The sequence below is a fragment of the Necator americanus genome, chromosome II (assembly GCF_031761385.1).
Source record: "Necator americanus strain Aroian chromosome II, whole genome shotgun sequence".
Lineage (NCBI taxonomy): Eukaryota > Metazoa > Nematoda > Chromadorea > Rhabditida > Ancylostomatidae > Necator > Necator americanus.
In genome coordinates, this window is record NC_087372.1 from 33585736 (window position 1) to 33608373 (window position 22638).

At 37.3% G+C, this 22638-nt stretch overlaps 2 protein-coding genes across 2 annotated transcripts; both read left to right on the forward strand.

The window, feature by feature from the left end:
• Positions 1-1410: 1410 nt before the first annotated feature.
• RB195_020310 (uncharacterized protein) lies at positions 1411-5786 on the forward strand (the record flags this gene model as incomplete). Its single annotated transcript, XM_064188551.1, has 11 exons — positions 1411-1562; positions 1626-1788; positions 1890-2018; positions 2167-2289; positions 2352-2507; positions 3796-3934; positions 4011-4078; positions 4146-4273; positions 5257-5419; positions 5488-5572; positions 5698-5786. 11 exons carry the CDS (start codon positions 1411-1413, stop codon positions 5784-5786), a joined length of 1395 nt encoding a protein of 464 aa, XP_064044432.1.
• Positions 5787-10799: 5013 nt separating this feature from the next.
• Positions 10800-22575, forward strand: RB195_020311 (uncharacterized protein; the record flags this gene model as incomplete). Its single annotated transcript, XM_013451815.2, has 12 exons — positions 10800-10978; positions 13834-13915; positions 14003-14077; positions 15247-15384; positions 17768-17883; positions 17952-18061; positions 18122-18227; positions 18508-18601; positions 18757-18882; positions 20891-21004; positions 22237-22302; positions 22429-22575. The coding sequence occupies 12 exons, from the start codon at positions 10800-10802 to the stop codon at positions 22573-22575; spliced, it is 1353 nt and encodes a 450-aa protein (XP_013307269.1).
• Between the last annotated feature and the right edge of the window lie 63 nt (positions 22576-22638).

Here is a 22638-nt window from a genome sequence, read left to right on the forward strand (position 1 = left end):
AGATAAATTTATCCATTACTCACTAAAACTTCAGAAAACTATTTTTGGAGAGTTGCCCTGATACTTCTTTTAAGAATTCTAACGTTTCACGTTGGATTTCTCTTCGGAAAAAAGAATTGGATGGCGAGAGAAATTCCTCACAAAAACAACTTGTGAACAGTCATTCTTTTTTGCTGGAGCGAACTTCCTTCCGATATTAACAGCTCTTGCTGTTCTTGCTCTACTTGAACGAGTTGCAGTTTTTGGGGAAAAAAATGTAGAAGTATTCGTGAAATCCACCAAGATCAAAATCGAAAAACAGGAGAAGAAACAGATATCTTATTGAAAGAATACAAGAAAGAAGCAGAAATTGCTTTAGATAAAAGAAGGATTTTCGCAAAGCACAAGAAGCTCTTTCCGCCATTATTTTAATTTTAATATTAATTCATTATTTATTGCTAATTTTTACTATTATTTATATATTATCTATTACTATCCTATCATTCTATCTATTATTTACAACTATTCACTTGTTTATTGTTTTTTCGAACTTAGTTTAAATTAGTTTAATTTAATCTTAAACTGCAGGTGAAAATACTGACGAAAAATCTCATGCATTAAGTTTTTTCCTACAAAAGTTGCTTTATCGAGTATCTGCATAGGTCTGTTCGAGCCCAGTTCGATGGTTCGAAATCATCTTTTGCCAACCAGGTCCTTCACCCTTTTTTGCGATCGATAAATTGGTGGATAAATTCTGTGCAGATCGATCCAGAATGGTCTGGAAAGATGAATACCCTGGCTTTTATAATATATGATTTGGCCTACGAAAGTCATTACAGTAACCCATTGGCGACAACATGTTTTCTTTTGTATCTGACTCCAATCTGCTTTGAGCATGGAAGTAATACTAAATAAATAATAATGAATCCATCAAATTTAGAAAACTTTCTAGAAAAAAGTTAAGAAATAGTGAAAAATAACCATTGAAAAGTTTGAGGATCACCGATGAGTCGTGTTCCCATCAAATGATTAAAGAGAAATAAAAAATGAAAAATAAAAATAAATTTTAATGTAGTAATTTACGTCGTGTAAACGTTCATAAACCCCAAACGATGCTGAACTGAAGACGAACACGTTGCTGCATTCCAAAGTGAATGTTTAACACCGAGCACTTTTTCCTTTATCCTATTTATCGATCGGCTGCACAACTGACAATGGACGGATGCTATGCATCAGAAATCTATCCGGCATACAAGATCCAGTGTGACCGTTGACCTTCTTCGCAGAAGTCGTTAGAGGTGCTTGATTGTGCTTGGGGGCTTCGCAACGACGCTCTGACCCCGTGCCCCCGTGTATCAATCAAGATTTCCGTCCGGTGCTCCGCCTATCCGTCAGCCAAGCCTCACCTCACTCAATCAACCTGCCGTGACGATGTTGTGGACGACTGCAGGACTGCTCTGCTGCCTGCTTGTCCTCTGCCGAGCACAAGAAATCAAAGAACTTCCTGGTGTCAGTTTTGAGGTCAACTTCAAACATTATTCAGGTTTCTTCCAAGTCTCCGATACTCACTTTCTTCATTACTGGTAAGGTGTTTTAGACTACGCTTAGGTAATTTTTTCTGTGAGGAAATTTCCAATTGTTTCTAGGTTTGTTGAATCTCAAAATAATCCCTCAAATGATCCGTTGATCTTCTGGTTCAACGGCGGTCCTGGATGTTCGTCACTGGATGGACTTCTCAACGAGATGGGCCCTTACGTGGCTAACGTTGACGGGAAAAGTTTGAAGCAGAATCCATGGTCTTGGAATAAGGTGAGATCAGATTTTCACAGATGTTTTATCACTTATCTAATAACTCTGGATATTTTCGGGTCAGGATGACTCCAAGTCGAGAAAAAAATTCTTCTATTAAGCTCGCCTCCGTCGTCTACATTGAATCCCCAGCTGGTGTCGGCTATTCGTACTCAACGGATGGTAATATCACCACAAACGATGACCAAACTTCCTTGGAGAACTATGAGGCCGTCAAGCAATTCTTTACGGTAACTACAGTACTTTTATAGTAGCTGTGTAGTGAAATTAGGGATTAATTTAATTATTATTCTGCTGGAAAATTTCATGAGAATATTGCATGCAGCAGAAAAAAAATATCAAGAAAAAATAAAACCAACTAAATGGAAATTTCTACAGACATTCCCTCAATTCCGTCATCACGCCACACATATTATGGGCGAATCATATGGTGGTGTCTACGTCCCCACGTTGACGGCAAGAATCGTTGACGGACAAAAAGAATTCCCCATCAATTTGAAAGTGAGTGAAATCGTTGTAAATCGACCAATATCCAGAAAAAAATACTCCAATAATCCATTTAGGGAATGGCTCTTGGAAATGGTTATGTGAACGAGAAGCTGAACATTGACACATCGATTCGTTACGCTTATGGACATGGAATTATCGACGAGAAAACATGGAACACACTTGAACGAGAATGCTGCAAAGGTTGCATTGACACTTGTGATTTTACTCAGGTTCGTTGGGAAATTCGGATATTCCCTGGGAAAATTGATAGTTGTCGTCAGATGCTCAGCGAAAAATTGATAGCTGTCGTTGTTTTGTTAGTTCCGCCATGCGAGTGACCTGCGCCTGGCATTGATATGTCATGTGTTTCTTGAGGTGCTGCTGTATCCTCGATGTCGCAGCTGTAGGCACCCGGACCTATGTTTGACCATCACAGACGACAGTGATACACATTAAAGTGAAGAAAAGCACACACAGTCAGGCAGAAACGATCTGCACCTCGGTGTACAGTAGGATCAAAGCGCATGAAACACGTATGCAATTGCGTACACGGCTTCTCTCGAGGCGTTTTGGTGGAGCGTAGCGGCTAGAAGCGTGGTGAAACCCTTGCTGGCACCATCCAGCTGCAGTTCGCGACGGTCCCACCTCGGTTCCAACTGCTACCTTCACCGCGCCGTTTCGAGCGCGTACGGAAATGCTCCGCAACTACACTCGTGATTCATGTCGTTTTGACCTGACTATAACAGCGTAAGCGGCTGCGATCGAAGCGTTGCGGTTGGGTCGAGATGGGACCAACCTGAACTGTAGCGATGAGTAGTGCTAACAAAGGCCCCAACTCGACCCCACCTCCCCCAACCGCTACGCTCCACCGCACCGCTTCGTGCGCAGCCGCTTACGCAACTGCATTCAGCTTCATCCCGGTTTGACCCGACCATAGTGCGAACCAGGAGTCAGGAAGGGTACGTGCGTTGTTGCGGGCGGATAGCGTAGCAATCGGAAGAGTGAACATAAGTAGCATAGTTTTATTTGACCTTACCAAAAGCGAATATTAAAAAAGTAGCAGAAGAATATCGTATCATATCATATCTTATCAAAAAATAAAGAAAATATCAGAAAATGTATCGTTATTACTCACTAGGACTGGTTCAATGAAAGCTATCTGTGTGGACTGCATTGAGTTGAAGGTTTGATCAGCTTTCCTAGGATTTCTGCTATCCTTAGAGAGAAATGCAGTTCATTTAAGCGTTATAAGATTTCTAGAGTGAAAAGGAAAGAGATATTGAAAAGAGATAAAGAATAAATATAAAAGGATATAAAAGGAAGGATAAATAAAATTAACATATAACAAAACAATAAAACAAGTGAAATAAAAGAATAAGGGCTAATTAAAAATATTTTGGTTGAGATTTCCATGTGTTATTTTCAAAAGCGACAAAAAATGAAGCATCGTTTCCAAATCGCTATTTTCACTGGCTGTGGATGTTTCCGTTGATCGAATTGGACCATTCCTTTTTCCAGGTTACTGGTCACTGTGCCACAATGGTCGAGGATATCTTCCAATTTTTGTGGGCCGGTGGTTTGAATCCGTACGATCTTTATAGAGATTGTGATCCTAATCCGTCTGTCAACGGAGAGCGTATGATGCATATGCTTAAGGGTAATTCTAATAATCAAATTCTATTTTCAGATGTTATTTTCCAAGAGGAATGATTTAAATCGGTTATAATTTTCAGGCGTAGCTGCTGGATACAAATCTCTGGAGAAAGAGCAGAAGAAAGGAGATCTGATGAGCTTTTTACGAGTGAGCATTAGTGGTATACTGTAGTGGTATACTTAATCAATGTAAAAACAATTTTTGCTGTATTTAGGCACACGAGCCTCTTTACGGTGATGCTCCTTGCCTGAACGACACCGATGTGATCGTGTATATGAACGATCGCAATGTTAGAAAAGCTCTCAATATTCCGTCCAACCTCAAGAAATGGGATATTTGCAGGTATAAGCTTTATTTTAACAAAACAAATAATAAGCGCTCGAAATTTGTTCGTCGTTTTCTTTGTTCGAAAATTTAGAATTAAATAAAATCTCCCGTCTATTAGTCACCATTAACTAAAAGCTATTAGTAAAACTCCTCTTCTATGGTCACCAGTTGCTGCATTGACTGCCGAGTAAAGCGCCATACTGGATCGCTACAGAAAGCAAACTGAGGGCAGTACAGCACAAAACTGACGATGTTCGGTTCTCTCCAAGAAATACTGAAAAATAAGGAAAATAAGGGAAGAAAATAGGATCGGGGCTTAGATCACGAGTATGAGTGCGATCGCGCTCTTTTTCTCCTCCCCCATCAATTTTTGAAAGAGGGCTTGTCGATCGAATTTTCCTACGAAGCACCTAGAGACGGATCACATACGCGAGCGCACTTGTGCGAATCATGTCTGCGCGCGAACGAAAATTAATGGGTGTTGACGCTGTTTTCTCTGCTGTAGCGTGGGGCTTTACGTAACGCGTTGCTCGGTGCTTCGTAGGAAAATTCGACTAGGTGTTTCCCATGTGTTTATCAAGGCAATTAGGGTGGATGGAGCGTGATCGACTTCGCACTCGTTAACTACAGCCCCAACATTATCGTATCGTGGAGCGATCCCAATATCGTCAAGTTTGTGGAGTGCTGCCCTGTTCGATAGAGAAAGGACGTAAGTTGGTGTCCAGGCAAGGGAAAATAAGCACCGGGGACTAAAAATTGTCGAAGAACAGGTGGAGAATCAACACAATATAATAGGAATAGGAATGAATTGAGCAGGAAAAAATAGATGTGGAAGGATGACAAATAAGGGCAATTAGTAAGAATAGGAAAGTGGTAATGGTGCTACTAGAACAAAAAAAAACAGTAGAAGAAGAACAGTAGAAGAGTAGAACAAAAAAATGAAATTTTGGAAGATATCTAACTCAATCCCTGGGAAAATCTTATCCACAATGTTGCAGTAACGAAGTGACGACGACCTATCAGAAACAATACGGCGATATGGCTCCATTCATCAAAAAGATCATTAAAGCTAACGTTCGAGTACTTCTTTACTATGGAGACACAGATATGGCGTGTAATTTTATGATGGGACAACAATTCTCGGATCAGCTAGGAATAAAGGTGATCTAGATCGGGTTAGCTGGTTTTGGATGAATGGACTTACAGTTATGTGATCGATTTTTTTGCAGCGAATTCTCGGCAAAACTCCATGGAAATTCGATCGTCAAATAGCTGGATTTAAAACGATGTTCGAAGGACTCACATTCATAACAGGTAAGCACTTAAATCACACGTTTTTATTCTTCAAAAAAAAATCACAATTTAATTGTGGTGGATAAATTTTCCGGCAAAAAAAGTGCGATTACAAAGATCTCGAAGCAATTTTTTTTGACTTGCAGTTCGAGGAGCTGGTCATATGGCACCACAATGGAGAGCACCTCAGATGTACTACGCTATCCAGCAATTCCTCCTCAATCATCCCATTTAAATTATTAAAATGGAAATAAATATTTGTATGTAAAGGAGAATTTTTTTACTACGAGCAAACTGTGCTGCTAAAGTTCTGGATTGGTCGGTTAATTCAGAATTTGTTTCTTATAATTTGCTTTAGTTTTAAAGCAAACTTTCTATTTGAATGTTTGTTCAACTAAGAACTTAAAGCCGAAGAACATCAGTCATTAAAAATTTAAATTTGTTTCAAGAACCATTTCAATTGCTATTCTTCTATGTTCTGTTTTGGATTTGGAAGGAATGGATAGCAAGCAAATAACAATTTTTATAGAAAAATAGTAGAAATACAATGAAATAATCGAATAATTGATTGAAATCGATAATAAATAGGAAAACGTAAAATGGATGCGCCTTCATGGGTGGCCACTGGCTATTCGAGATGAAGGAACAACTAAAACAACCTCATTCATCGATTAGTTAGGAAGAAGTAGATCACAGTGGGGGCACTAGCTGATCTTTCTTTTGATTCAAATCAAAATCAATCATCTTCAAGATTTAATATGTCGTAAATAGATCGACAATACTGGATTCACTCAAAGTAAAATCTATAGTGGATATGTGCTCCGAATTCAGGGATTTCCTCCAAGATTAGGGAACATTTTCTTGTCTTGTTGTGAGATAACATTTCGCTCTCCCTATCAATTCTAGTATGATTCCTTCCCCCTCAAATATTTTCATCATCTCACCTTCACATATTTTTACCTTGGGTGTGTGCTAGAGATTTATACGTTGAAAGATTTTACTATTTTATTTCCTTGACGCAGCAGATTATGTACAATATTTTAAACGTTAATTTTTTCTGATTTTTTTCTGGTAACGAAGTTTTATGAAACATTAATAATAGTAAATTTAACATTAATAAACATCTTTATTAAATATTTATTTGTCGGAATTCAAAAGTATTCAATTGAAGTAGATAAGGATAAAGGATAAAGTCACTGGCGTATCGAATCCGCATTAGTGATGCGCCAAGGCGTTCATCCTGCAATCCGGGGTAATCGTGGTACCGGACTTGGATGTCGCGGAGGCCCATAAAAAATGACTGACTGCGGGGGCCAGCCGGTGATACAAGTAAATGTTTTTATCCTCCCAGTACAAATACTGACGTGACATATCTTCTAGCCCCGGAAGTCCTTGTAAAGGCCAGTTAGCACTAGAGCGGACTCGAACCCTCGACCGTGTAGCTACAACGGACCTCTAACCGACCCGCCCTGCGCCACACCCGCCCCATTGAAGTAGATACGCTCTATCTATATAATAGAAGGAATCGCTATATAGGGAATACATTTGTAATTAAATAAAGTATTTAAGATTTAAAATTAGGTTATATTATGGTATTTATTTAAATAGTTGGACTAATCATGCATGATGATGATGAAAAATCTGTAAAACGACAGCTGAGATGAGAACATGGTGGAGTTGGTAGAGTTTGAAAAAAATTGGTAAAATATTCTAGCAGATGTAATAAATTGCTTTCAACCAACATTTCCCTCTCCCTTTCGTTTTTTGCGGATTAGACCTACCATATTTGTTTTAACGGTAGTACTGGTCATTCAGTTGTCATGGATACAGAATTGTTTACAGTTTTCCGTTGCTTCAAGAAAAAAAATCGGGCTAAAAAATGGGACGTGTTCGTAGAAAAAATCGTCGAAAGATATTTTTCTCTTTCCGCATACTGATAACAATTTTCAAAAAGGATCTTTTCGAGTGATTCATCCGTGATTTTCGGGCACTTTATTTGCTGCGTTGTCGACTATGCCCAATGCCTGATAGCGGCATAATCATTAGTAATCGCTCTTATCTCAAGCACATATAGTTAACGGCTTCAAGCGCCTGCTGCGTTCCGGGCTTATCTCCGTTTCCAGCTCATATTCGTTGCCGTGGAGGTTGTCTTCTTTGATTGTGACCCATCCTATTATTATATATTAGTTAGTATGTTATTTTTTCGACGTTCGTAAACCTCAAACGATTCTGAATTGAAGTGAGTGAACGTGGGGAGCGCATCCCAGACGGATTCATTAACGCCAAAAACTTTATCCTTTAAACTTTATCCTTTATGTTATTATTTATTAGTTCGTTATTTTATTGTTTATTTTAGTAGTTCTTACTGGTTTGTATTAGTTAGTGTAGTGTCTTACGTTATTATTTGTTTATGTTTTATCACTTTTTATTTGTTCGTATATGTTAGTATATTTTATGTTATTATTTATTTATGTTTTATTAGTTTTTATTAGTTTGTATCAGTAAGTATATTATTATTATTATTACTATCATTATTATAATAATATTAATCGTATTTTTGTTATGTTTGCTTGCTATTTGCTTTTGTTACAGATACCTATATTGTATCTGTACAGCTCTTAAGTTACTGTATTGCTTATTTGTACATATTAGGGCACCTTGTCACCTTTTATAGGGTTTTTGCTTATTGTACTTAAGGATTTTCACTTTTTCTGCCTTCTAATTTGATAATTTCGCTCGTATTCCACTGAATCATACCAATAATACGGTTTTGTAGCCTTTTTTTCGAAAAATTTTATTTTACTTCAAATTGGTTTTAATGCTATTTGAGCATTTATTTAGCATTTATTTTAGCATCTTTATTATTTCTGCTATTACCATCACTATTATTTCTATTTCCTTCCTTTCAATTTTATAATAATTATTATTTATTATGGTATTATTATTTATTGTATTATTGGTCATTAGTTATTAATTTGTTAGCCTCTAGTAGCTTTTTTTTTTCCTAAGAGTTAGGATAAAAAGTATTGTAACGTAGTGCATTTTCTAGCTAGGAATATAATCATCTTTAAAAGCGAGAATGACAGCAGTGGCGTAACCAACAAAAATCCGGAATTATTTGTGGAATTAGCAGATTTGCGCTCTGAACGCATTATGTACGCAAAATCGTTATACCATTTTTTTTTGCTTTGATATTCCCTTAAAAAAATTCCTTCCTGATAGTGAAGTTATCGAAGATCGTTTCCCACCAATCCCCTGAAAATGATAGTGGAATGGTCATAAGGACATAAGGAAAAAGAAACGTTCGAAGCGAGGAATGAGTTGAAAAACATCGTTGAGTGAGAAAAAAAACATTGATTAAATATTCTAACACATGGAATTAACTGCATGTTTACATTTCATTGACACTTAGTGACATTGAGATCTGCTGTGAAGTGAGAAACGAACTTGAGCGAAGGAAAATATGGAAACAAATAACTTCATGAAATGAAAAGTTGTAAGAAAAAACATTTTCTCGCTCCTGACTTACTACTGCCTTCATGTAAATGCAACAGTTTTTCTGTTTTTGATCGAATATCACTTTTCTATAAATATGGATGGATAAGAACATAAACTAAGATCGGATGCACGGAAACAAAAATTCAACCTTCCATTTTCTGACATTTTTGTTGATTTTTGCCCCTTATAAATTACTTTTTTGCCCACTAAGCGCCGCAGAGTGATTTGAGTCTACTCACTCTTTTTGCTCTTCCATTTTGAATTGTAATTAAAATCAGGGAAAAAACTGGACATTGCGGTCCCTATGTTTGATTTATTCTATCATTTCACACGACTTTATATTTTTCCCATGCTACGTGTACCATTACCGTCTTTCTTTCATGTGTTCTCCTATTTTCTACAGACTCTAGCAACGCGCTGACATCGCAGAACTGCTACGGCCCGTCAGTTATCTTCAGTTCTTAGCTGAACTCGCAAAAAAGGAGGTGTTGTGTGCCTTTTTCACGTGAAGTTGAAGTGGATAATTTATCGTTAACAATACAGCTTAAAGGGTATAATGTTAATAAAATATGGATAGGGATGCTCGAACAGACCCTTAATTCAAAAAATAAATAAATAAATAAAAATAAATGATTGGATAGATCTTGTTTGCCGAGTGTTTGTACCGTAATTATGCTGTGAAGTGTAGTCATTCTTTTTTAAAGAATGAGTACGAAGAGTTTCTCCTTCTTTTCAGAAGCAAATCCAGTTGCTTTTTCTCTAGTGATAGAGCTTAAAAACAAAAAAAAAATATTTCTGTTGATTAAATTATTTATCAGTTATTCATAAATCATAAAAATGTTGCTTTCAATGAAGTTAGGGAAGTGAATGTCTTGCGATAGAAAAACGAGGTCCTCCCATCCTCGATACGTAGTTAAGCATGTAATCGGAGGTGAAACGATCAGAGAAAAGCGAAGACACGTGTAAATCCAATCGTATGAACTCTCCTTTCTAATTTTTCAACTTTTTTTGACGACATCACTTAAATTTGTTTGTAGAAAAAAAAACGCAAGCAATTATTTAGAGCTGATTTAGATAAGTAAAAGTCAGTAACTTATGTAAATAAACAAAATTCACGAAGAAATCTCCTTCCCCCCCCCAAAAAAAAAACAAAAAGAGTTTGGTATGGTTTGAAGCTTTGTTCATCGTTTCTTCCATTTTTTTTTGCTATTTACAGCAAATATTTTTGACAGCGCAGCTATCGATTTTTCCCTTGCCTTTACACTAGGAGATGAAGCAGCTAGTAGGACCCAGTTTTTGACCTTTTCTCACAATCTTTTCGGAAATTTCTATATTTTTTCCTTCCTGAGACTCAAGAGCTATCCCGATGTTCCACAGTTTCCAGAGTTACTAGTGATCAAAATGGCAACGGGGGCTTGTGTTAGCCTTAGTCAGCGGACTCTCCCGTTCTTCATCCTACGTAGCTCAACTCTTTGTCCATTTCACTTTCCTCAGCCGTCTACTAGTTTCCTACAGGCGACATACATTATATCGCCTCTGGATTCATTCTATCAGCAATAGTAATAAGACAGTGCGTTGCCGTGTTCATCAACGCTCATTTCTCTTCAGTTTTTTTCTCTTTCTCTTTTTCTTCTTGTTCTTGTTCTTCTTCTTCGCTCTCTCTCTCTCGATCCCTCTCCCATAGCTCCTCAATCTCTTGCGAAACGTACCGTATTCGAATGTTTGAAGTTAAGGTCAATTAGGACACGATATGGGTGTGGAGTGGTTCCGTAACGGCGGTTCCGCCCATCTGAGAGTGAGTGTAGTGGCGGTTGTTTGTGGAGGTTTGCTCGTTGTCTCCTTCATAGATTGGCTTTGCGGTATGACTCGTCTGGAGAATCTGTCTGGATTCGTTCATCCCAAATACCAAAAAGTCGAGAAGATATTCAGGTAAAGTTGTTGTGTATTTGTATGTGTTTGTCGGTTTTGTTTACTTTGTTGTTCCCACGTAAAAGGAAGGGTTTTACTCGAAATGTTACGCATCCACCGAACTTTATTCCGTAATTATGGAGAGTAGAGTGAGCTTAAAACTCAAATCCAAGCAACAACCCCTACTATCCTCCACAGGCGATCGTTTCTGGACCCCTCTGAGACCTTTTGCCTCTAAATTCTATTTATTTGACTGCTATTTAATCATCCTACTTATTTTCTAATCCTTATGTATCCAGCATTTACCTCATTCCTAGCCGTAAACACTAGTAAAAATAAGCTATTGTACTTATTTTTAGTTTTTAACAGTAAGATTCAGCTGCTTCCAGAAATCTACTGCTTCTCACGGATTAATCGACCTATCCAACCTGCCTTAAATTGTTTTCGTAAACCCACAGTACTCTTTTTCGCAAATCTCCTCTCCTTTTTTCCTGAAAAATACTCCATGGATGTTTTGATGCTAGTTAATCGCAGCTAATCTATGTGCAATAACCGGTTACCCACATCATGCAACCTTTCAAGGTCGATAGAGAAACCCAGTTCTTTGCTTTCGAAGTATAAATACTTCTGAAAACTATTGTTGTAGATTCTAGAAACATAAATAAACATAAATAAATAGCAGCTAATATTGAAATAAAATTTTAGAGCTTTTTGAAAGGGATTGACTCGCCCTTTAAGGTAGACGCATAGGTAGATAATTGCAGCTAAAAACATCAGGGTGGAATTTCTGGCACGTGGCAAAATCTTAGTTTAAAAATTATTATTGTTTATTGTAGTTATTTGAGCGTCTAATATGTAAATATAAAGTTAAAAAGAAAAATATTTGATCTCAAATAACCCTTAAAGGTGTATTGCAATAGTCACCACTTTTGAAGAGAGATAAAATTGTAGAAAAAGTCGTAGACAAATATAAATACATGTTTTTCGTTTACTTTTTTCTTTCACTCTTTTTTGAAATATCCTTGAATTTTCTAGCGTTAACGAAGACAATTTAAATTTTTCAGTTCCATATTTTTCAGAATAACTCTTATTTGTTGGACATTAATATGTCACGAGGGTGCTTATCTTTGTTTACTGTATTGTGTCTAATGGAAAATTGATAAAATCGAATGTGAGAGAATCTCGACAGAAATCCTACAATGTATGGCAGAGACAATTTTTCATATGGCTTTGATCTCCTAGGCTTCTTATTTTTTTGAAAACTCACATTTTATACCTAGTAGTTTTCTGTAATTTTTCTCTCTTACAGATTTCTGACATTTTTTTCTTCTTTTCATAGTAGAGTAAAAATATATATTCTCTTATGATCCTGAAACTATCACATTATTTTGGCATAAACACCAAGAAATACTAAACTAACAGCAGAGTGAGAGAGAGAACTAGATAGCTAGAACCTACCTGTTAAGTGGATAATTCAAGAATAAAGGATTCAATTTTTTTTACGCTTTCTAACTTTTTTTGTCATGCTCCTTCTATAAATGAACAATTCAACTATTATTATTATTATTATTATTATTATTATTATTATTATTATTACTATTATTATTATTACTATTACTAATATTATTATTATTATTATTATTATTATTTAATTAGTGCAAAAAAGCAGGTTTTTCGTTCTATTAGTTCCTACTGAATAGCAATAAAATAAAATTTTTGTACTAAATGTTATAAATTGTCGTTATGTCGGAAAGTTTATATTATCACTTTTATAAATATGTGTATGATATTTTATTCAAATCGCTTTTTCTAAATTAATTTCATTTTTCTTCTCAGATGTCCCGTCGCAATTTTTCTCAAATCTACTCCTACGATATGAATCCATTAAGAGCAGAATGGTACTGATTTAGGTTTTAGATGGAAAAACCTGGATTTTCTTTTGCGTTAACCTCGTGGTTTATTTATTATTTGGTATTGATATCTATCAAGAGCCTCTCAACCATTTCGCAAAAAAAAAATCTTCGTTAAGCTTTCTTAGCGCTTAGCGTTTAGTTCAGAAGTCTCAAGCGTTTCACTTTCACCCGTTTCGCCCGGTTCGCTTATGCGCCTGAAACAGGCTTGCCAAGGCTGAACTATGTACACATCTACACCCCCTACACACGCATTTATTGTTGTACAAAAACTAGAAGCAAATGTGCTTCGTTCGTGTAAATATCGTGAAAAACACGCACACAAAAATAGCCCCCGTTCAGGCAGTTTAAAGCGTGGAATTGGAATTTTCGGCGTTTAACTTTGAAAAAAAAAACAGGTGCGAAGTGCCGCTTCCATTAATTTCACCTCTTGTCAAACGATGCGAAACATTCCCGTTTGGGAAAAGAAAAAAAGAAATAGCACAAATTTCTTATGTAATCAATGTTTACAAGGAGAAGAACTTGAGAACATTGAGTTACAACGTAAGCGGAGCTCAAAGCTACTGTGCCCGATCCTTTTCAGAGCATTTTTTCCAGGAAAATGTGGGGGAAAAGGTGAAAAATAACTTTCTTCCAACGAAATTTGACAGAAAACAGTGTTGAGAACTTTCTATGATTTTATAAATTCTCAAATGTAAAATTCATATTTTTCTAGTGACCACATTGATTTCTGAATCTCAAAATCTTACAAAATTCCCTAGAGAATTGCTTTCGAGTAAGCGGCGGTCGAATCCAGAATCTCCTGACTGTAACTCTCATTCCCTTACACATAGTTATCAAACGAGAACCGGTTACATTAGTTATAGGTGTAGTTCGGCAAGTCATGAAATCATTTGGGGATGGGGAACGTTGTTGAACGTTTACACTTCGGATGTAAAGCGGATCTGTTACATCTATGTATTACAGGAAAAACTTCCATGACGGTTGGGAACGAGAAGGTGCCGCCATAGCTGTCTATCATAAGGGAGAGTTAATCGTTGATCTACAGGTTAGTCGTCTTCCAATGGTGGATCGAATCTCATCTATCTGTTGATCGATCGATCTTTTTTTCATTTGTGATTATTTATGATTGAAGGGTGGCTATGCTGATAAATCGTCTGGAAGAAAGTGGACTTCTGATACGAGGACAGTCGTCTTCAGCGCAACCAAAGTATGTGTTGTTCGAAAATTTCGTAGTTATGGATGAACTGGCAACAAAATCTTTTACATTTTTTCCGACTTTTTTTCTATAAGAAAGGTTATCATTTACTTGGATACCTAGATGTTATTATTATTATTATTTTGATTATTGTTATTATTACTATTGTTACCATTATTATTATTATTATTATTATTATTATTATTATTATTATTATTATTATTATTATTATTATTATTATTATTATTATTATTATTATTATTATTATTATTATTATCATTATTATTATTATTTTTATTATTATTATTATTATTATTATCATTATTATTATTATTATTATTATTATTATTATTATTATTATTATTATTATTATTATTATTATTATTATTATTATTATTATTATTATTATTATTATTATTATTATTATTATTATTATTATTATTATTTTATTATTATTATTTTTTATTTTTTATTTTATTATTATTATTATTATTATTATTATTATTATTATTATTATTATTATTATTATTATTATTATTATTATTATTATTATTATTATTATTATTATTATTATTATTATTATTATTATTATTATTATTATTATTATTATTATTATTATTATTATTATTATTATTATTATTATTATTATTATTATTATTATTATTATTATTATTATTATTATTATTATTATTATTATTATTATTATTATTATTATTATTATTATTATTATTATTATTATTATTATTATTATTATTATTATTATTATTATTATTATTATTATTATTATATTTGACATCCTTCCTTTCTCTTTTTCTAATTTCAACCATACCTAACCCTTTTGAGCACTAATTAATAATTTATTACTAACAACTTATTTTAATTTAGTTTTTGGTTATCTTGGTTATTGGTTTAGTTATTTGGTTATTTATTATTTCAAATTATTTTATATTAATATATTGACTACTGATTATTTATTATGCCACTTTATTTTATAAGTAATATCTCATGGTTACAGTAATTTATAATTTAGAACTAACAACTTATGTTAATTTAATAGCTACTGGTTATTTATTATTTCAATTTATTTTATTTTTATTTATTGATTACTGACTATTCATTATTCCAATTTATTTTAGAGAAAATAATTCATCACTCACTTAATTTAAAAAAAAATACTCAAGGCTGTCGGAGCGTTATGTGTGGCCATCCTTGTCGATCGTGGACACATCGCCTACGAGGACAAAATGAGTGCGTATTGGCCGGAGTTTGCCCAACAAGGGAAAGAAAATATCACCATAGACTGGTTAATGAGCCATCGAGTGAGTTCAATTACAATTTTGTTCGACAAAGAACAGGAATCCAGAATGCTGACAAAATTCACGTGTCTTAGTAAGGATTTGATATTCTGACGAGTGAAAAAAAAAATCTATTAAAAATAACAAAGACAAACAAAAAAGGAATAACAAAAATAAAAACTTCAATAAAAAGGACACGCACATTTTCACAAAATCTGAAAAAAATAGAACAGAAAAAGTTACAGTTTCTTTTCTATGGTAATTACTTTTTGTGGATGGCATTTCAGAAAGAAGAGAAAAGATGATTTCTATTTTTTGTTTCTCTCGACATAATTTTCTGTCAACTATCAGAATTTGTTCGCAGCAGAGCAAAATGTTTATTTTTCTCAGCAAGAGATTTTCTAAGATATCTTATTTCAAAAGTTTCACTTCAAAACAATCATATTTCTACTTATCTCATATGCATTTATTTATTTTCTTGTTTATTTATTATTTCTTTTTAAAACACGCTTCAAGAGACTATCAATAATAGGGTGACATTCTGAACTACATATCATCAGTGGGCAGAATCTTATCAGGGGACCCTGTCAGGGCATAGCACTACCGTTTTTTAACGGCATATAGTCTTATAAATTCCTGACATATAGTCTTATAATTGTTTGTAGATTAGCATAGTGAAGGTGTAGTCTTATCTTATCGTGCTGCAATAATTGTTTCTGTCTTCGTTTCAATGTATAAAGTACCGACAATAAATGTAGAACGAAGGGAACATCGTTTTCGATGAGTGACAGCAATAATCAAACTCAAAAGAAAATTTTTTTTTTCAATTTTTAGTCGGATCGAGAATCCGTACAATGTAATTACCATCACCATGCTCAGTGACATATAGTCGCTTAAAGGCATCACCCCACGAATTTGAGGTGGTACGGATTTCCAGTGGAGTATTCGTATACGGGGTCGTAGATTATGGAGAGAAGGATGATTACGTTCATTTCTTCCTAATTGCCGTAAAAAACGGCCCGGAAGATACGGCTTCGAGCGTTCCGACGCGGTATTTTCCACAAGGAGTTGTATTGGAGCGCGCCAGTCTTGTGCACGAGCACATCTCCCGAGCCGTTTTTTTAGGGCAATTAGGAAGAAAGGGACGCAATCACACCCCTTTCCATAATCTACTATCCCGTGTACAAATACTCCACCTGAAATTCGCACCACTTCAGATTCGTAGTATGCTGCCTTTAAAGGTGATCGGATTTCAAGTGGAGTATCCGTATACTGGGTCGTAGATTATGGAGAACGGGGTGGTTCCGCTCATCGCTCCCTGAATCATTGCAAGCAGCCGGACCTGAATGCTGTTTTGTACGATGACTTCTATGGCAGCTGCCACCCTTGCACGCGTAGCGTCTCTTACTGCCTATCTGGGCAGTCCGAATTGATTTTCGACGAATCGCAGAGCGGAGGCGGCGCCGGGGGTGGAGCGTTGCAATAGATGGCGTCGTACAAAACAGCATTCTGGAGGCGGTTGTTTGCAGTGATGCAGGGAGAGATGAGCGGAACCACTCCTGTCTCCAAAATCTACAACCCCGTATTTGGATACTCCACCGGAAATCCGTACCACTCCAGATTCGTGGGGTGATGCCTTTAATGAAGTAGAGCAACTGCGACGATAAATGTCGCAAAGTACGCTTTTGATGTCACCGAGGTCTCTGTAATTTTTACGCTCGATGGTGATGCTACAGGAAACAGTTTGTAGTGAAGCAAGATCAAGCAAGGTCCGGGCTATTGGGAAGGGTGGGGCACGGGCGTCCTGAGATTCCCGCGTCACCTCTGCTGTGTGAGCGAAGTCTGCAGCGTTGTCATCCAGCAAGGTGATTTCGAGACGTTTTGAGCGTTTTTCCCACACTACAGCTTCTAAAGTTGCTTCTTGTAGAGATCGGAGTTGATTCTCTAATTATCCCTTATCCATTTCAAAATTTCCTCAAAACAAACTAGAATAAAGATTTTAAATCAAGAGTAGGAAAAATAAAATACCCAAAGGAAGGCCCAGCTGTATTTCTGCATATGCTTATAATCAATCAGGTACCGATCGCAAGATCGCACAGATAGCGATTCATCGTGGTCTTCCTTTGGCTGTATATCCCGAAAAGCGAACTTTCTTGCTTTCATGGTTATTTTCTCGTATTCATTCTACTGATATGGCACCTAAACCTTGGATTCTCAGTAAAAAAAAAATTGATTCCCTCCTGAATGTATCGGTTCACGTCCATCGACCAACAATCACATTGATAGCGTATAGCCAAGACATGTATTATCACACTCAAGAGAGCATCAAAAATTTATTTTCTGCTTCTACAGAATTAAAAACAGAGTCTATAAAAATGAGTGAAAATGAAACAATTTATTGCCACAGGCCGGTTTAGCCGCTTTGGATGAGCCAATTTCAAGAGAGGATGCAAAAGATTTCGAAAAAATGGCTTACGTACTTGCGAAGCAAAAACCAAATTGGGAGCCTGGAACTAAAAGCGGGTGAGCTGAAATTTCAGAACAAAAAAAAAACTAGCATTGTCTGGCTGCTGTCCATATCGTTAGTTCAGATATCACGCAATCACTTTCGGATGGATTGTAGATCAAATAGTTCGTAGAGCAGATCCAAAACGAAGATCTGTGGGACAATTTTTTAAGGAAGAAGTGGCAGATAAGTACGGTACGTGTTGTAGAAACCGTCGTTGAGCCTGTACTCACCTACTGTAGTAAAAATTTCCAGGTATCGATTTTCACATTGGTCTTCCTAGTTCCGAGGAACACACTATGTCACGGTTATCCATGCCTTCAACTGCACACCTACTCAAGGAAATCGTTTACGATCCAAGGTAAAAGATTTCTAATAGGTTTCAAATGATAGGTTTTTGATCGAACTTTTCAATTTTTTCTCACAAAAACATTCCGCAACGTAGTTCCCCTTAAACTCTTATGTAATCCCTCAGCAATGTGACTCAATGACCACCGATAGACACTTTTGACTACTTAAATCGACTGTATTGACTCGCCCGCAAGGCTGTCCATGTCCTTTAAAGATTCTATAAAGAAACATTTTTAGTCTAAAAGTTTCCTTTTTAACATTTCAAAACGTTTTTTTGAACTTTTTTTCAGGGTGCTTATTGTTCTTGGAATACTCCACCTTCGACCTCCAACATCAATTGCGAGAAAAGTTCGCGAAAATCCGCAATGGTTCAAACTTGAGCAGGTAATAATTAAATAATTCACTATTAATGTTATTACCAAGCAATTTAATTGAACAGTTAATAATAATTGAGTTGATTAATAATTGCAATAATTGAATAGCAATTGAAAAAATCACTTACTTTAATGATTTCATTCAACCATACCTAAACGATTAAGGATGTAAACACTTTCAATGATCCAGAACTACATGGAATGGAACAAGTTGCCGCTCTTGGTATAACCAAGGCACGAGACCTCGCCAAGCTTTTCTCATTGATGCTCAGTGGGAAATTGTTTAGTAAGGTATAATTCTGTTTAACGTTCACGTAGTGTTTGTTGTTTAGTTTCGAGAAATCAGAATTTAAAATCAAAACGTACTAAATGAGATCAGATACGGACGATACGATTCTAAAATTATATCAGTTAGTAGTGAATACAGTTGGTTTGAAGGCATCACTCCAGGAATCTGAAGTGGTACGGATTTCAGGTGGAGTATTCGTATAGTAGATTATGAAGAGGGGTGTAATTCCGTCCATTTCTTCCTAATTGCCGTAAAAAAAACGGCTCGGAAGATGCGGCGCGTGCACAAGGCTGGCGCGCTCCAAACGAACTCGTTGTGGAAAATAGCGCGCCGGAACGCTCGAACCCGTATCTTCCCGGCCGTTTTCTATGGCAATTAGAAGGAAATGGATGGAATCACTCCCTTTCCATAATCTACAATCCAGTATACGAATACTCCACCTGAAATCCGTACCACTCTAGATTTGTGGGGTGATGCCTTTGAATAAAATATACAAATCAAACATCAATAGATCGGACATTCTGACACATTTCCATTTTTTGTTTTGTAACATTTTACGACACGGTGTTATGGTGTACTTAAGATATCACCCCACGAATCTGAGGTGGTACGGGTTTCAGGCGGGTAATGCCTGTACGAGGTCGTGGATTGTGGAGAAGAGGGTGATTCCATTCATTTCTTCCTGTATCAGCGTAAACGGACGACCACGAAACGCTGTTTCCTAAACGTCCTCTATGCAGCACTCGGATGGGTTTTCGACGAATCACAGGCTGGGCGGGGCGGACGGGGCGCAAACGTTGCGCATTGCAAGCTATCGTAAGCAACAGCGTTGATGCATTTAATACGCTCCAAAACGATGTAATGGACTCTGCCGGGTCCTAGATCGTTGAACTGGTGTGTTGCGAGTGCTAGAAAGCAAAACACGATGTGAGAGGGGACGATCCCAAAACGATGTAGTGGACTGTAACTGGTCCTAAATCTGCTTAACTGGCAGTTTCGCAGCAAACTGATATCGCATACTTCAATGCTGATATAGTCGGGTGAAAACCAGCTGATGATTTGTGCAGTTGCGTACGCGGCTGCGCTCGGAGCGGCGCGGTCGAGTGTAGCGGTTGGGATCGAGCGAGGACTCTTGCTGGCGCCACTCATAGCAGGAGCTCGAGTGAAGCTAGCGATGGTTCTACGTGGATTCCAACCACTATAGTAGGGTCAAAACGACATGAAGCACGTACGCAATTGCGTACGCGGCTTCTTTCGAGGTGCTTCGGCGGAGCGTAGCGGCTAGGAGTGTGGCGAAACCCTTGTTGGCACCACCCATCGCTGCAGTTTGCGATGGTCCCAACTGCTACCTCCACCGCGCCATTTCGAGCGCGAATACGCAAATGCAAATGCACCGCAACTACACTCTTGCTTCATGTCGTATTAACCCGACTATAGCTACGCAGCGCCGCTTCGAACGCAGCCGCTCACCCAACTGCACCGAGTTCCAGATCCTTTTAACCTGATAGCAATAAGTAAAGTGCTCGCGTCACCGCTAAATAGAACCTGAACCTAAAATCGGGCATGTTTTGAACGAATAATTCCCTCATAGTTTAGTGCCTTTAATTGCATTTTAATTATGTATGGCAACAGCAATGTTATCGATCGAAAGGACCACCTCCATGGTTTGTCACCAAAAAGCGGTCATTTCTTTCCTTAATCGATCCAAGAATAAAAAATATGGATCGTTCTTTTTTTTGTGTAATATGAAATCGTACGTGGTCACTGATTCTGCAATCAACGTACCCCAAACATGTTATGGCAGAGCCACCATCCCACAATTCAAAATACAATCCAAGGAAGAACCGGACTTTCATAACGTAAAACTTACTAAACATGTTACATCCGTAGGGCGATAACAAACTTAAGGTTTTTAAGAAAGGAGTAAATTGTTATATCCACATAGATGTATGGATAATGTTATGAATTTTTTATGTCATATATAATCTCTTTTCACTTTTAATGTTTAAGAAACTCCTGGAACGATTCAAAACGCCACAAATTAATTCTGGTCTGGATGAAATAGTGATGACACCGCTTCCAAAAGGACATGGATTTCTCTATGAGCGTCATCCTACAGCAGGGGTAAGACATATCTACCATAAGCAAAGCTAATTCTGAGCCGAATACATCTGTTCCTAGCAGTTCCAAAATCAAAATTGTCTGAACTAGAGGGACGCCAGAGCTTTCCTTGAGTAGTAAAAGTATATAGTAGGGTCAAAACGACATGAAACACGTACGCAATTGCGTACGCGGCTTCTTTCGAGACGCTTCGGTGGGGCGTAGCGGCTAGGAGCGTGGTGAAACCCTTGCTGGAACCACCCATCGCTGCGGCTTGCGACGGTCCCATCTCGATTCCAACTGCTGCCTCCACCGCGCCATTTCGAGAGCGTACGCAAATGCACCGCAACTGCACTCGTGATTCATGTCGTTTTGACCCGACTGTGGTACTTGATACTCATCATTGGATTAACTACAGATTTCTGATCAAATTTCAATCAACGTGTGAGAGTAAAGAATCAGAGGTGCAATAATCGTACTAGGGGATTCAACTGAAAGCAATGTGCGAATTGTACGATTCTAATACCTTATTCTCGTCTCGGATAACCATGATTCTATGCTGCTGCTAGTGCTTTCGCCGCATCCTCTACCTCTCCACAATACATGACTCTCTCCCTCTCTCTTTTCAAGATCTCAGACCCTTAGTGGTAATGTTCCGTCTTCAGATCTTACAAAGGTATCTACTTAGGTGTAATTATAATAAGATACAGAAATTTGTCTGCATCACTGGTCCCGATTCTTCAATCTCGTATCACAAACCCATCGCATGGGATTAGCCATGAAATCAGAGTTAAAGGCATCACCCCACGAATCTGGCATGGTATAGATTCTCGTTGGAGTACATCTATATCCGGGTCGTAGATTATGTATACAGGGGTGGTTCCGCTCATCTCCTCTTGCATCACTGTAAACAGACGGCTTCGGAATGTGGTTCCTTATGACGTCCCCTATTGCAACGCGCCACCATTGCGCCCCGCCCCCGCCTGCGATTGGTCGAAGATCAATTCGGACGCCCCGATGGAGAATTCACTTCATTCGACGAGTGGCAGGCGGGGCAGGGCACAAAGTTGGCCCGTTGCATTAGAAGACGTCATAAGAAACAGCGTTCCGGAGCCGCCTGTTTACAGTGTTGCAGGGAGAGATGAGTGGAACTACCCCTCTGTACATAATCTACGACCCGATATAGGTATACTTCAACGAAAATCCATGCCACGCCAGATTCGTGGGGTGATGCCATTGAACGTGCTATTTTTCAGAAACAGTGGCTCGTAGGACATCCAGGATTTGGCGGAAGCACAATCATGATGGATATGGAAGACGAGGTACTCCCGTTTCTGACCAATTCATCATTTATTCTTCAATTATTCCTGTTTCTTACATTCGCTGCAATTCTCCATTTTTTCATGTTATCGAAGATTCCTAAACATTCAAACATTCGATATCTTCAGATTGTCGTGGCCTACGTTACCAATGGGCTGAAGACAGGAATGGGTGAACTAACGAGAACCTATCGGCATTTGCGAAACGCTGTCTTCGAATGTTTTGAAAAGGCAAAGCAGGAAACTTCGGAAAGTATTGTCGATATTCCTCTCTAGGAATATATTGTCCCTTTTCTATAATTCCTCCTCATCTGTCGCCCCTAAACAAAACAGTGCACA